Source organism: Palaemon carinicauda, chromosome 8 (assembly GCF_036898095.1).
Source record: "Palaemon carinicauda isolate YSFRI2023 chromosome 8, ASM3689809v2, whole genome shotgun sequence".
NCBI classification, from domain to species: domain Eukaryota; kingdom Metazoa; phylum Arthropoda; class Malacostraca; order Decapoda; family Palaemonidae; genus Palaemon; species Palaemon carinicauda.
The window spans coordinates 109,661,914-109,678,659 of NC_090732.1; the positions used below are offsets into that span (position 1 = coordinate 109,661,914).

The 16,746-nt window shown below is 33.7% G+C and overlaps 1 protein-coding gene across 1 annotated transcript; it reads left to right on the forward strand.

Annotated features, from left to right (window-relative positions):
- The first annotated feature begins 1,249 nt into the window (after positions 1 to 1,249).
- Positions 1,250 to 12,066, forward strand: LOC137644939 (uncharacterized). The gene is made up of 3 exons (XM_068377816.1): positions 1,250 to 1,371; positions 7,625 to 8,910; positions 10,890 to 12,066. Exons 2-3 carry the CDS (start codon positions 7,676 to 7,678, stop codon positions 11,881 to 11,883), a joined length of 2,229 nt encoding a protein of 742 aa, XP_068233917.1. The 5' UTR covers positions 1,250 to 1,371; positions 7,625 to 7,675; the 3' UTR covers positions 11,884 to 12,066.
- Positions 12,067 to 16,746: the final 4,680 nt, after the last annotated feature.

A 16,746-nucleotide genomic window follows, 5' to 3' on the forward strand; every position in this document is an offset into this window, starting at 1 on the left:
CTAGTGACTATCATACTAAATTATGATATTCTAAACTCTTTTTAGGATTTTGAGGTGGATCTGAATCCACAGATTTCAAATCACTCCTTCGCTGCCTGTTCACATTTGTATGCCATTTAGTGTCTGAATTGTTAGGTATTTCATTTTAAATACTGTTTATTACCATCAACATTTTCAATGTTATTGAATTAGAATGAAAGTAAGACTTGAGATTGGCTGTGTAAGAAAATGGTTCGGTTAGGCAATTAGAATATAGTGGTAATCCTGAAGAAGTGAAATTTCAGTATTAAAATATAAAACTATTAAATTATCCCCATTCTAGATGTTTTCTTTGCATTAACCTTTTTATCAATGCAGAAACTAACAAATAATTTCCCTTATCTGTAGGCTAACTACTAGAGCGCAGTAACGTATTTAAGTATATTATGCACATACATACAGAAATGTATCATATTTATGAACCATTAGACGTTATGAATTGGTAAGCTAATACCAATGGTTATCCGAGTATTTCTGTTTGCAAACTCAATGATGGTAAGGGGTCTTGATGAAACCTTTATATGGGTAAAGATGTTTGTACCTGGTTATTTTAAGATAAATTATGTATATGCCTAATGATCCCCACTTCTTCCAAGTTTCTTTACAAATTGCGCATTAGTGGCACGAAACGTCTATAAAGAGATGTAAAATCCTGGGTACTGTGGTCAGAATTGAATTCACGCCAAAGTATAATCAAATGTTTTATCATAGAATTTTGCAATATATATATATATATATATATATATATATATATATATATATATATATATATATATATATATATATATATATATATATATATATATATATATATATATATATATATATATATATATATATATATATATATATATATATTTATATATATATATATATATATATATATATATATATATATATGTATATATATATATATATATATATATATATATATATATATATATATATATATATATATATATATATATATATATTATTTGTCAGTTTCTCTTTTAGAAGGGAGACGTCTGGGTCCATTTTTTATCTCAAGAGAGAGATAATCTTTCAAATTCTCTGAAATTAAAAGCATCCGTTTCCCTTCGTGTTGTCCAAGAATAGGACGACAGTCAGAAATCCTTTATCATTTGCAGGAAGTTTCTCTATCGAAACACGCTCGTAATATCCGTCCAAAAGGAGCTACAGAATATGAAGAGTTGTCTCCGGTTAGTTTTGTCGCCCGTCTAAGTGAAGAGAGTCCCCTGGATTTTGAACGTCTTTGAAAGTCATAAATTTTAACGGTGGGAATTATTGTATATTGGTCACAACTACAGAAGTTCACTGCATGCTATAATGGTAAGGGTATTCATCTCTCTCTCTCTCTCTCTCTCTCTCTCTCTCTCTCTCTCTCTCTCTCTCTCTCTCTCTCTCTATATATATATATATATATATATATATATATATATATATATATATATATATATATATATATATATATATATATGTATATATATATATATATATATATATATATATATATATATATATATATATATATAAATCGTTTGGTTGTTTATAAAATATCACACTCGTACATAGCCTACATTAAATGTAACACTAGGAAATCTCTGTTTTAAATATCTAGATTCATTGTCATCAGTTATTCTAGATTTTACTTTTGTAAATTATATAGATGGATGTTCCTATTGATATTCAATATTAGATTTACATTCTTGGAAACTTAAGTCATCTAAGTATCCGAAAAGTTTTCATTTTTTTTTTTTTTCATGAAAAAATGGTGCAAAGATGTTAAAAAGACACATGAAAACATTCCCTTCTCGCGGAAACTTCTAAATGTGTGTTACTTTTTGTTTCGAAGCCACAATCTTGAAATGAGATTGCTGGTTGGTTGGTTGGTCCAAGGCCAATAGAGTTACTTGAGGAGGTGGAGCAGTTTAAGTACTTGTGGTCTGTTGTTGCAGCAAATGGTGGAGTGGAAGCAGATGTACGCCAGAGAGTGAATGAAAGGATGCAATTCTATTGGCCTTGGGTTGGTTTAGATTGACCGGGGAAATCGCCTCGGACGGGAGCTCTTAGACAAAATGCCATAGCCGTCCCTACTGTTGCTTTTGAGGTTAGAAATGAGAACTTATGCTTAGACGGCTTTTGGCATTCTTTGGTTATCACGCATTATCATTATGTTTAAAGGTACAGTTGTGTAAGAGAGTAGTAGGCTATGCTGTATATAATTTAGTTGCTGGCTCAAAGGAAGCCACGATGCTTCCTCTAATCACCAAGCCTTTTATCTCTATTTTGTCCTGGTATACTATTCGAATATGCCTTTATTTTTTCTGTTAATATTTTCTGCTTTTTTATCTCGTTTATCTTTGGTTTGTTTCTAATTTTACAGTAGGTTACTTTCTTGGCTTCTCTGACCTTTGTCCTAATCGAAGCATACTATTCACTGGAAACTTTAGAGACTTGCTTATCCAGTTGGAAGTCTTTTGGCGTGTTCCATATGAATATGTGAACTTTATGGATATAATAAATAACAGTAAAATTCTATCAAATTCCTCATACGACAACTCTGTTAAACATTTTTTTTTGGCCTATGGCATCATTTTATTGATCATAATTTTACTTCCACAAATTCATATACTGTAAACTGAAATATTGAACTTTTAAGGTTTTCAAGTTTGCACATACACATAATTACTGTTTTATTTTATTACTGAGTGATGTACAGGGAGAATAATCTTATTGTCATTATCATTAGGCTATCATTAGCAGTAGGCCTAGTAGTGGCTGCAGTATTAAAATACGTAGATTTTCATGTGCGATACCAAAGATTCTAAAGAACCAATTGCCCTACTCGTAAAAAAACGGAGAGTATGTGAACAATCATATATATATATATATATATATATATATATATATATATATATATATATATATATATATATATATATATATATATATATATATATATATATGTGTGTGTGTGTGTGTGTGTGTGTGTGTGTGTGTGTGTGTGTGTGTTATAGATGGATATTTGTTCAATAAATAAGGAAGAACGTAAGTAACGTAACAAGACTCTAGATTGCCATTACAGCCACTTCTAGACAAAAGTCTGCTCCACAGTTTTACGGTAAATGGATGAACCAGGCTTCTTATTCTATCATACACCTAACTGCGTTCGTTCATTTGTTTTAGAACGGCCTACACTGAAGATGCAAGCGACGAGGTATTGCGCTAATGCAACCCGTATGTGGGAATATAACTGCAATTACTGGTCGATGGCCAGTGATCTTAATCATTCTAAACAAGCCAACCACTTCTATGAAATGCCATTACACACTTGCTTCAATTAAAGCCCACTAGTATTACACAAAATTCCCAAATAAATACCTATATCGCCCAGTAAATAATGCGCATACATAATGTGCAAAGGATAACTTGCGTTGATTGGTAAGCTACCCAGAGAAAGTTGCATTGCTTTACAAACCGGCCATTGGGCTCTTGGTGAACATTTGGCTAGTGTGGTTAGCCAACTTTAAAAACTGAACTGAAGAAATTTCGTTTCAATGCATAGCCTGCATATCATCTTTTGTTTTTAAAATTGTATCTTACTAGCCATTCAAAATTCATCAATTGAATGTGTTACACTTTGAAACTGTTTTGTATAAAGGATCTTATAAAGTTTCATTTTATATAACAATACCTTTTGTTTTTTAACATGTCTTACTAGTCATTGAATTCTTACTATTCAATGTAGCCTTTATTACATTATGGTCTAGAATTACTAAAACTCCCAACCAGAGGTCTCTCTGTTTATAAAATATCAAGTTGGTCTGAACGACATTTTCTGGAAAGCAGCATTAGGCCTTCTCGTGTACACCTAAAGTCTCGTATATCAAGTAGGCTTATTTCTTGTTAGTTGTAGTATTTGATAACTACTTGAAATAGCCGTCGTAAATTCGGTCCCCGAGATCTTGAAATACATATTTTGTGCCTAGGGTTTATAACCAGTACTTATCAAAGTCATATTTCTAATACAATGTGTTTTAGATATTTTTCTTGACTTTTGAAATACAATTTTATGTCATACTGTCACGTAGTATTCCTGGATTTGAGCCATTATCGCATCGTTAGAAATTTGAATGCCGAGCCATATTCGGTGAGCTTCAACGGAAGTGACGGTGGTGTGATATTTAAGTGTCCTATATATTAGGGGTCAAACTTGAGAAGAGTAAGTAGCTATATTTTCACAGTATTTTTATCAGCTGTCATTTTTATTTTCCTGCGATAGTGATATATGATACCATATTTTAAGCCGAGTTAAAGGACGTACAAGGATTAGCGTTTTAGAGACTAGGTTATAAATATAAACGGTTGCACTTGCTGGTACAGACAAAATTTCAACGACAACTACTACATCCCATGTTAGCTTTTAAATATTTAAAAGCAGTGCCTGAGTGAGCGAAACTGAAATTTTTCCTTCTCCTATGATGTTCGATTATTGTGCAACCGGTAAAGTCTAAGGAAATCATGCTATGTTATATTGCTGGAAGAGTATTGGCTGAAAGAGGAGCCTAGAATATTAATTAAGAAATAGGGAGACTAGCCCAAATGGGAAAAATGCGGAACTGCCGTAAAAAAAAAAAATACAGTAAGCTCTACACATACACTACTACAAACAGTCTCTTGCAATAATGCACCCTGTAATTTGGAAATTTTGGTTAATCTTTTGTAAGAAAAAAATACTAGTCTGAATTAAGAATATAAATAAACCTGCCATCTCTTCCTAGATAACACCCCAATATAATTCTTAAAAGGATGATTACAATTATATCATACACCAAGGATCATATACAGAATACTGAGGAACTTTGAGAAGACGGAATATGAGAAAACATATAAAAATAAGTGTTGATTAATTGCCCCTGTAAACATCAGTATCACCGATAATGTTAGGTTATATATATATATATATATATATATATATATATATATATATATATATATATATATATATATATATATATATATATATATATATATATATATATATATATATATATATATATATATATAAACAGAATGGAGTGATAAATATGAATAGCCTAGAGAAATATTTGTGAATACCGAAAGTAGCCCAGAGAGAGCGCTTTTAAAACCAATTCTAAAGATAAAGGATCCCAAACGTGAAGTCTAATCCTAACTGGTCCTATTGGCACGACGCTTAATCGGTCGGTGGCTTGTCGACCTTCTTGAAAGATAAACATCATCCCAGAGAGGTGATCAGTCTTTAAAAAGACATTTCATAGAGAGGGCTTTACGCACTGCGAAAAAAAAACAAAATACATGAAAGGCATAAATATTGATAAATCTAAAATGTTAATATTTTTGAAGGCCTACTTTGGTGCAATATTTAATACATAATTGTATGAGTTTACGATACAACTGTATGGATTAATGCACATTTTAGATGACCACTGAATAGTACACGATTTATTTAACTTTATTGATTGCAACAAAATCTACGTCAAAAGGGTTCTCACGGCGTCACAGGACAGCGTTCAGAGGTTTACAATATTTAGGGCATATGTTATCTTTTTTTTTTTTTTCTTTAATATAAATATCTGTCTAACACCAAATGGTTGTAGGCCTAAGTTCAGCCTTGTTATAATAACGAAAATGTTGGGTTCAATACAACGGACACTGACAAATGTGAGAATTTTGATGGACAGAGAAAGAAGTGAGGACAAAGCAGAATAATATTAATGCATCCAAGAAGACCAAAGTAAACATCAAAGCAGTGAAAACCAAGGGCGTAGAGGTTGCAGTAGCAATTTTAGCAAAGACACTGTAATACCTAATTTAGTAATTATAAATTATGTACACGCAAATACGGATGATCAAATACATAGTGAAGTGAAAAAAAGACTAATACGAAGCTATGTTACTTTCTAAAGGGAATGCGCAAAATTTAGGAAGTTTTACTTTTTCATTATTATTATTATTATTATTATTATTACCTCCGCCAGGAGGGTATGTTTTCGGTTCGGTTTGTTTGTTTCTCTGTTTGTCTGTCTGTCTGTGGACAACGTAGAGGCCACATTTCTACACGGAATCACTTCAAACTTGGCCAAGTAGTTCCCCAATGTGTATGGAAGAACTGATTAAATTTTGGTCAAGGTCACCCCAAGGTCAAGGTCACAGGGGTCACTGGTGTCACTATGACATAAGTGGCCATATCAAGAGACAGAAATAAAGCACTGACTTTTGCATAAGCCAACAGGGAAGTCCTAGTCCAGGCGCAACCCATGGGTGATGTTCAAATTTATAAAGGTCAAAGGTCAAGGTCATATTGGTGCATTATATCAATGTCATATTAAGTATCAGTGGCAAATGAACAAAGATCACTTGAAGGTCAAAAGTCAAGCAGGTCACTTGAAGGTCAAGGTCACGTGAAGGTCAAGGTCACGTGAAGGTCAAGGTCACCTGAAGGTCAAGGTCACGTGAAGGTCAAGTACATTTGAAGATCAAGGTCACTTGAAGCCAAGGTCATGTGAAGGTCAAGGTCACGTGAAGGTCAAGGTCACTTGAAGGTCACGTGAAGGTCAAGGTCATGTGAAGGTCGAAGTCACATCAATTCATGATTCTAGGACATATGGCGCTCTAGGTCACCTTGGCGGAGGTATGTCCTCTACGAGGACCATGTCCGCGTTCAGGACTTGCTCACTTGTTATTATTATTATTATTATTATTATTATTATTATTATTATTATTATTATTATTATTATTATTATTATTACAAACTACTGTAGGCTAATGGTCAATGTATTAGTTTACCATATTTCTCCGTGGAAGCAGACCCAGTGCTTTTAGTAAGTAGGCCTAGGTCAAATTATCAATTGGTAAATCCCCATATGATATTATTCTACCTGTCATAATTAAGCTTCATTTTAAAGTAATAGTCTTATATAGAAGACGTGTTTTGGCGTACTAGCCTATATTGCAATGAATAAGGTAAAGCCAAGTTATTTAAGAATCCTCCTCAATTAATATACTACTTTATCTGGATTTTTTTATTCAACCTTTCAATTTAAATTATACTTTCTTGAATATTTAGAGGGCTGTGACTGGGTGCAGTCTAAAATTTTTAACATGCTCCACCCACAAACATTATGATTGGCCGTCAATCAAATGGTCATTGCCCTTCCATGGCTCGCTTCGCTCCCAAATAACATTATTTCATTGCTACTCTGTTCTGGCAATCAGTAAGCTACATGGATGCTCTGTGCATACTAGCCGCATGGGTCACTATTCAAAAGTATCATGATAACCAAATTTATAATGTTTTATTTTGGTTATGTTTACATCAATTAGCTGTGAGAAAGTTGCTGTCTATCACAATGTTTGTGGGCATAATGTTAAAGATTTTCGACTGCACCAAATTGCTTCCCATTTAGACCCAATAATTTCATATAAGAACCCTGCTTTCTATTTGCTAGTTTCCAAAAGATGTTAATATTGGTAAGAATTGAATTCTCACTTAATGTTTTACTAATATATCATTTAAAATATATTTTTCATTTGTTTACAGAATGTTAAAAGTTAGAAGAAAATACAATCTTTTAACGGGTGAGTATTATGGATGCTGAGAAGTTTACTCAAATGCAAAGGAAAAAACTATCAAGTATTCACGGAGCTCCTGTGGGAAGAATTTGTGGCAGTAATGAACACATGCTTGAAGTTACTACTGAAAATAATACTTTTATTTATGGTGCATTGCATCGCTTTTGCAAAGTCTTTGGTGAACAATGAAAGCAACGTAAGAAATCCAACTCTCTTTACTGCTAATAGCTTTATCCATCATGCATCAACTGACTTGACGCGTGATTTTGAGGATTATGTAACGGAGAATAGTACCTCAGCGTTTATATTTCCACCCAACCATTCCAGTGGAGTCCCAAAAGATTTGCGTACCCACTCTGATAAAGCATTTACCACATCCCTTCCTAACATTACTGACACACCTGTGAAGGAACAGAATGAATCAAAATTTAGTTCAGCAAATGCAAATGGCGTGCGCAACAATCATATCTCCCCCATTACCACACTTCTGAAACAGATTTTTTATACAACAGAAAAATTTGATATTGAGATTAAACACCCACTCACCGAAGATGACGTCTTTGGTGATAATACATTGGGAGACCATGGACTACAAAATAAAAATTCCACCACACTGTCTACGGAGCCTTTAAACGTCTCTACAATCTATCCATTGTTTGAAAGTGCCAGTCAGAATGTGCCCAATAAAAGCACAGGGACAAGGACTGCATCTCGATCTCCAGTAACCACAAGTGATGGCCGTATTCTTCGTGGCACCACATATGCATCATCAACAGAATCAGCTGATAAGTCAGATTTGCTTTCATCTACTAACGATCTTTTTCCAAGCACCAATGATAACTTGGCGAATGGAGTTGACACAAACAGAACAAATTCGGCTTCGAAAAATTCTACGTTTCACAATAGAGATGTTGCTTTAACCGTGAGTCAAGGACGAGGTTATTCAACTGTCAAAACCTCGTATCTTACTGATGCTTATGAATTTACCACAGTTTCTAAATTACCAATCTCAGATGACCAAAACATACAGACTAGGGTGCGAAACATGACGGATCATGGAAACAGCGTAGCACTCAGTGTCTCCACAAATCATACTTCAAGTTATAATGTTTATCCACTAGAATACGTGAAACAAGTTCAGCACATAGCTTACACCATTGCTTTCCCAGTGTTGATCTGCATTGGCTGTATAGTCAATATCATATGTATAATTGTGTTCATGAGACCTAGAATGAGATCAGTTCCTGTTAACAAGTGAGTATATAAATCTCTCTCTCTCTCTCTCTCTCTCTCTCTCTCTCTCTCTCTCTCTCTCTCTCTCTCTCTCTCTCTCTCTCTCTCTCTCTCTCTAGATTAATGGAAACATTCTATATATATATATATATATATATATATATATATATATATATATATATATATATATATATATATATATATATATATATATATATATGTGTGTGTGTGTGTGTGTGTGTGCGTGTGCGTGTCTGTGTTTGTATGTTTGTTTTACTAATAAATACATAGAACGTACAAACCTAGCTAAAGTTAGTGGATGGTGCAAATTATGGGGTATGAAGTCGAATCCTAACAAAACTCAAAGTATAATCGTAAGTAGATCAAGGATCGTGGCTCCTCAGCATCTGGATCTCACCATTGATAATGTTTCTTTAACTTTGTTTGACTTTTAAAATTTTAGCTGTGATTCTTGACAAGAAATCTACTGTTGAGAAACACATTAGGTCTGTGTATTCTTCAATTGCACAAAAAAAATGGTTTATTGAGAAAGTCTTTCAAGATTTTTGGTGATCGATCTATTCTGAAGAAGTGTTTTAATTCTTTTATTCTACCTTGTTTCGAGTATTGTTCTCCTGTGTGGTCCTCAGCTGCTGATTCTCATCTAAATTTGTTGGACAGGAACTTAAGTTCTATTAGATTTCTTATTCCTGATCTAGATATTAATCTCTGGCACCTCCGTTCAATTAGTTCATTATACATGTTGCATAAGATTTTTTATAATTCTGACCATCCTTTACATTCAGATCTTCCCGGATAGTTCCATCCTGCTCGTAATACTAGGTATGCAGTTAATTCTAATAGTCAGGCCTTCTCCATCATGAGGCTCAATACTACACAGTATTCTAGAAGACTTATTTCAGCTGTGACCAAGTTGTGGAATGATCTTCCTAATCGGGTAGTTGAATCAGTAGAACTTCAAAAGTTAACTCGCAGCAAATGTTTTCATGCTGAACAGGCTTGCATGAGTCCTTTTATGGTTTATAAATCAAATATGTTTTAATGCTGTTAATACTTTTACAATATTTCATTTTAATTTTCATTACTACTTATATTGTTTATTTATTTCCTTATTTCCTTTCCTTACTCGGCTATTTTCTCCGTTGGAGTCCTTGTGCTTATAGCATCTTACTTTGCCAACTAAGGTTGTACCTTAGCTACTAATAATAATAATAACTGTTACTTTATTTAAATATCCGTGTCTTAGAATAAGGAGACTTATTAACACCACACGAGATTTAATGTATAATAACCTTAAAATTAAATCATAATACTCATTGGGTCATTATTGAATACATAGAGACAAGTAGGTGATCATTGGTACATTTCAAAATATTATTTATTGAATATGTAACCATGCAATTGCAAAGAGATGAATATGTGCGTGCAATAATATTGCCATGATCAGGCGTGTTATGATTTGCACTTTGTTTGTGATCAAATCAATTATCTGCCCTCTTCCCTAAAGGCGGACCACTGTGTGCATTACTCGGTTGTCTTTTCAGTGTTTCTTCTGCCCTTAATTGTACCTACTTTAGCCTTCTGTTATACCTCCATTCATATCTAACCCAACCAACTTTGATTTCATATTACCACACTTACACTCAGGCCTCTAGCCGGGCCCAAACCCATGAATCCAATTATATGGGCTAATTTTAGTTTCTAAGTAATCACTATATGATGCTATTTAATCTTTTTAATTCCTTATCCATTTAAATGTGACTTAATAACACCAAAAGGATAACATTTTATTCCGAGGGAGGAAAAGATAGAATGAATTGGATTTACGAATTAGTCTTATAATATAAAGATAGTTGTAAGAACATTGGTATTCTATACTTGAGCCCCCACCGGGGAACCTGATGACAATGATTTGTTGGGTTTAAAACCACTGTTAGAGAACGGATGCCTACAATTGCGTATATGTTTATTTTCCACAGGTACTTCCTCGCCCTCTCACTGTCTGACCTGATCGTGTGTTTGATGAATATCCCAATTGTCATTACTACCAATGGTTGCAACATACGTTCATATGGAGCTGCATTCTACTACGGACACTTCGGCTGGTCGATGATTGAAGTGTGGCAGACAGTTAATTTTTATACGTTGCTCTTTCTGTCTTATGACAGATTTTTAGCTGTTTACTTTTACAAATATTTTAAAGAGCAGGATTCAGAAAAGATTCTCCGACTAAGATATGTAATTACTATTGTTGCTGATATTATCATTCATTTATTTTTCTTCATTAATGTAAATATTGAGTGCAAAGACGACAAAATGCCAATAGAACATTGCACACCTGAGAACTTTCGCATCTATGATTCTTACCGTTTCAACAACGACCAAGCATGGCACAAACTATATTTCGTTCTCAATGAATTAGCAATACGATGGCTTCCTGGTCTCTTACTCGTGATATTTAATGCAAGTTTAATTGTAGCCATTGCCATGGGCCGACTAAGTAACCCAACTTCAACTCACAGAACAAAGAGGAGAACAGAGTTCCGCCTCACCATCACTCTCATTGGAATTACCTCTTCATTTATTATCTGCACTTTCCCTAATACAATCAATAGCGTTTGGTTTTCAGATAACTTGGATGAAAAATGTTATGGAAAGCATGAAGTCTTCAGGGCTGTTTCTAATAATCTTCAATTACTGGAGCATGTTTTACATATAGCATTTTTATCGATGCTCATTCCAAGTTTCAGAAGTGAGCTTATAAGTTTCCTGACTTGTACATCGTCACCAGACTCACAGAATGAGACTGATCAGTCATCCAGAGACCTGCAGATGTATCAGATCAACAGACGGTCTGGTCATTCACCTTTTCCTAACAAGTCTCCAAGTCCTTCCCCATATACTCACAAAAGAATGTCTGGCTCAGATGTCAATTATGGCTCTGTAAATGGCCTGACTCCGCATGGACGCTAATAGGCTGTTTTGCAATATTATTGCTGATTATAAAGTTGATATGACCCAGGGAGGTTTGGTTCCCGGCAAGACCGTAAGTTCAGGATTAAGTTCTAACGAACGGCCCTTTTCTTTAGACCTTGATAAATTCCACAAGGCATTTCATAAATGTTACTATATTTCAGAAACTCGTTAATGAATACTCACACACATACACTTACACACACACACACACACACACACACACACACACACACACATATATATATATATATATATATATATATATATATATATATATATATATATATATATATATATATATATATATATATATATATATATATATATATATATATATATATGTGTGTGTGTGTGTGTGTGTGTGTGTGTGTGTGTGTGTATTCATGTGTGTAATTTTATGTATGTATGTATAGCCTACATACAGTATATGTATCCGTTGTGATGTGAGACACATCTATCAAAATTTGTTGTATGTATTATATGAAAGAATTACTGATATGTTTGCATGTCTTTGTAGTAGTGTTTCTAATACTCCTTTCATAGTTTATAAGATATTTTAGTTGAATATGTAATTCTTGCTCCCTTCAATTATTATGTTATTTATTCTATAATTAAATGTGTTATTTTTAATTATCATGCTGTATAAATCCTCAAGTAATAAATGTAAGCCTGTCTCCCTCCTACCTTCCCACCTGCTCCCCTAAGCGGGAATTGCCTTATTTTCGGTAGACGTACAATACGTCTGACGGGAACCATTGCCACGACAGTCTTTTGTTACCTACATATGTGTTTACGATTAACGTATCTATGTTCTCGTTGGCGGCCAGTTTGACCGGGTCATAGGTTATGGTTCCTAAAGAAATGCGTAGCTGAGAACGTCTGATGTGTGAATAGGTCAGTGTTCGGCCAAACGTTGGGGCCAACCCGCCATACCCATCACAGGGATGTATTTGCTATTTTTCAGAAATATATTTGAGAGATTATATTCACGTGTGTTTTTATTACATTCATATGTGTGTGTGTGTTATTTAATTATCATGACATTTTACATGCAATTACCTCTTTAATTTTTCATTGTCACATTAACCTTTTTTTTTTCTTTTAAATATTTTGCTTAATATGGTCTTTGATGTTTTAACTTCCAAGAACGTCCTATAATGTGCATTTGCTATATTTGAAAATATATTTGAGATAGCCTACAACTGAAAATTATTTAGACAATATTGTTTACAATAATCATTACAGCTTGTGGATTGAGACCAGATATATGTTTAAAAGGAAATTAGATTTTTTTCTACCACTATATCAACTAAAACAGCACATACTGTATGCTTCACTCTGATGGGTATGACTCCAACGTTCGACTGCGCAGTGACGTACCTATTCACAAGTCAAATCTGCCGCTAACGGGAACATGCGTTCGTTAAACGTAAACACAAACGTATGTACGAAAGACTGTCGTTGTAATCATTCCCGTCAGACGTATGTCTAATGCATAAGGTCTACACTCACCTCGACAGAGCAAACAAGGCCAATTTCGGGCCACGGGAGCAAGATACGTGCTTTCCCGTTTTCTATGGCTACTAAGACTCGGATTCCCATTGGCTGTAAAGGCATTATTTCAGCTTTTGTTAGTGCCATAAATGGATGATGTATAGGATTTTCCAAAAACTGAGAAACATTACTCTGTGCACCAATAGTTAATGAGGGTGGTATCTGCCATTCTTCTCAAAACAAGAAAAAAATGCCACAAAGAATAAATAAAAAAAATAAAACAATAAAAATAGAACAGTGTTTAGGGAGGTCTAGATCAATGAGGAAAGATATCAACATCACCTTTAAAAATAAAAGAACGAAAACAAAACAACCCGTTAAAATGTTGGATGAAATTAAACAAACAGAACCTTAAAGCTTAAAGTTTTTTCACAGCTAGGAAAACAGGATTGTGATATACTTAGGTGAACACAATTAACCTAAGTATATCACAATCCTGTTTTCCTAGCTGTGAAAAAACTGCGTTGATCAAACCAATTTACAAAGGGAAAGGTGATGTAAACGAGCTAATTTCTTACAGGCCCATTTCAAATTTATCCTACATGTCAAAGCTTATTGAAAAAGTCATAAGTGAGCAATTATGGGAGCATATTGATGAGTTAGAGGTATTCCCGGAAAATCAATCGGCCTACAGAGCTAATCATTCTACAGAAACTACTTTGTGCTCAATAATGAATGATATGATAGGTCTTCTTGATGGGCGAAAGTGTGGAATTCTGATTATGTTAGATCTTAGTGCTGCTTTTGACACTGTTGTGCACGAGTACTTACTTGACGACTTAAAGTCTATTGGAGTGACTGAGGAAGCACTGAAATTTTTGCGAAGTTACTTAGTGAACAGGAAGACTATTGCAGAAGTTTCTGGAAACCGATCCAATGAGAGAATTCTTATGAAGGGTGTACCACAGGGTAGTGTTCTGGGCCCTATCTTGTTTAACATATATACTATCGAGCTATCACACATCTTGAAAAAACAAAAAGTGGGTTTTAAACTATATGCAGATGATACTCAGTTTTACCTCTCAATTTCAACAACACAAGATACAGAGAAGAAAATTGATGAGATAATGACTGAAATAAAAACATGGATGCAGAGGAAAAAGCTCAAATTAAATGATGATAAAACATAATGTATGTTCTTTGGCACAAAGGTGGCTTTGAAGAATTACCAGTTAATTCAAAGTATAAAAATTGGTGATACTGATGTTGGGATTGTGCCTGTTGTGAAAAATTTGGGTGTACTGATAGACTGTAATTTGTCAATGAGGGACCAAATTGTGAACACAGTGAAAGTGTGTAACTATCACCTGAGAAACATAGCATTTATTAGAAAATATTTAACAGAAGGCAGTACAAAAATTTTAGTGATGAGTCATGTAATATCAAGGCTTGATTATTGCAATTCTCTGTACTACAAATTGCCCAATAGGCCTACATTTCTTTAATGTTCATGCTAAACGGTAAAGAATAAGGACTAAAAGTCTCTCTCTCTCTCTCTCTCTCTCTCTCTCTCTCTCTCTCTCTCTCTCTCTCTCTCTCTCTCTCTCTCTCTCTCCTACATGGCTGAGGACTATGAAGCGTGAAGTAGATGGTGAAGTATTGATTTAAATTTTAAAAGCTCAAGATAGAGACGAATGGCAAGATCTAACCGAGCCCCTTTGCGTCAGTAGGCGTAGGAGGATACACACTCACTCACACACACACGCACACACACACACACACACACACGCATATACATACATACATACATACATATATATATATATATATATATATATATATATATATATATATATATATATATATATATATATATATATATATATATATATATGGTCATACTAGTATTAACTTATGCAAGGGAAACTTGGGGCCTTACTAAAGCCTTGAAAATAAGCTAGGTACAACTTAAAGAAGCCATGGAAAGAATAATGGTGGGAATAAATAACACTAGGAGACAGGAAAAGAGCAACATTGATACGAGAGCTAAATAAAGTAGATGACATTCTAGCAGCATGTAAAGAATAAGAAATATAAATAACACGAGCAGGATGTATAACGAGAATGACAGATAATAGATTGGCATTAAGGATAACAATAGATGTGACTTTCTAGTAATGGTAAGCAGCTCTTCTAGGAAAAGGATGTTCCAAAATCAAATTATTTTTCTCTGGTCTTCGATAGTAACCTATCATATAGCCTTTGTACCAAAGTCTTCCACTGTCTTAGGGTAGAGTTCTCTTCCCCATTTCTCTTCCTCTTTTTTTCTTTTGAACTTTTTTTTTTATAGTTTATATGTGAAGGACTTACTTCAATATTGTTACTGTTCTTGAAATAGTTCATTTTAAATGCTCATTTTTTCCATTGTAATTTATTTATTTCATTTCCTCGCTGGGCTATTTTTCCCCGATGGAGCCCCACTTTTCCAACTAGGGTTGTAATTTAGCTAATAATAATAGTAATGATAATAATGATAACAGAATGAGTCCCGTTTAGGTACTACCGCTAAAGTTATTGGGTCCTTTAACTGGTCGGAAAGTACAACAGTGGATCTCCCTCTCTGGTTACTGCTTATTTTTTTCCCTTTGCCTACACATGCACCGAGTAGTCTGGCATATTTTCCCCACATTCTCCTTTAATCTTATACTCCCGGCAACACCAAGATTACCAAACAATTCTTCTTCGCTCAAGGGGATAACATACAGTGGAAGGCCATATGTCTGAGGCCTTAATTCGTCTTGCAATTGATTAGTTATAACTGATGATGATAATGATACACACACACACACACACACACACACACACACACACACACACACACACACACATATATATATATATATATATATATATATATATATATATATATATATATATATATATATATATATATTTCTGAAACTATTAATTTGCGACGGGAACGAGTGTCATTTTCGAAGAGAGCGTAATTTTCCTTTAAGAAAAAGTAGTTTTTTTCCTAGGTTACATTGCCCTGTAATACACTACTATAATACCTATATATATATATATATATATATATATATATATATATATATATATATATATATATATATATATATATATATATATATATATATATATATATATATATATATATATATATATATATATATATATATATATTGTGTGTGTGTGCGCGCGCAAGCTTGTTTAAATAATGAGCAATAAGAATTTTATTTATTAGAATATAGCCCTTCAATTTAAACTTATACCACTGTATTCTTTTTTATCACCCTCCAAAACACACCATATGCTCATAACTATTATATTTGCTATTGTATTCTT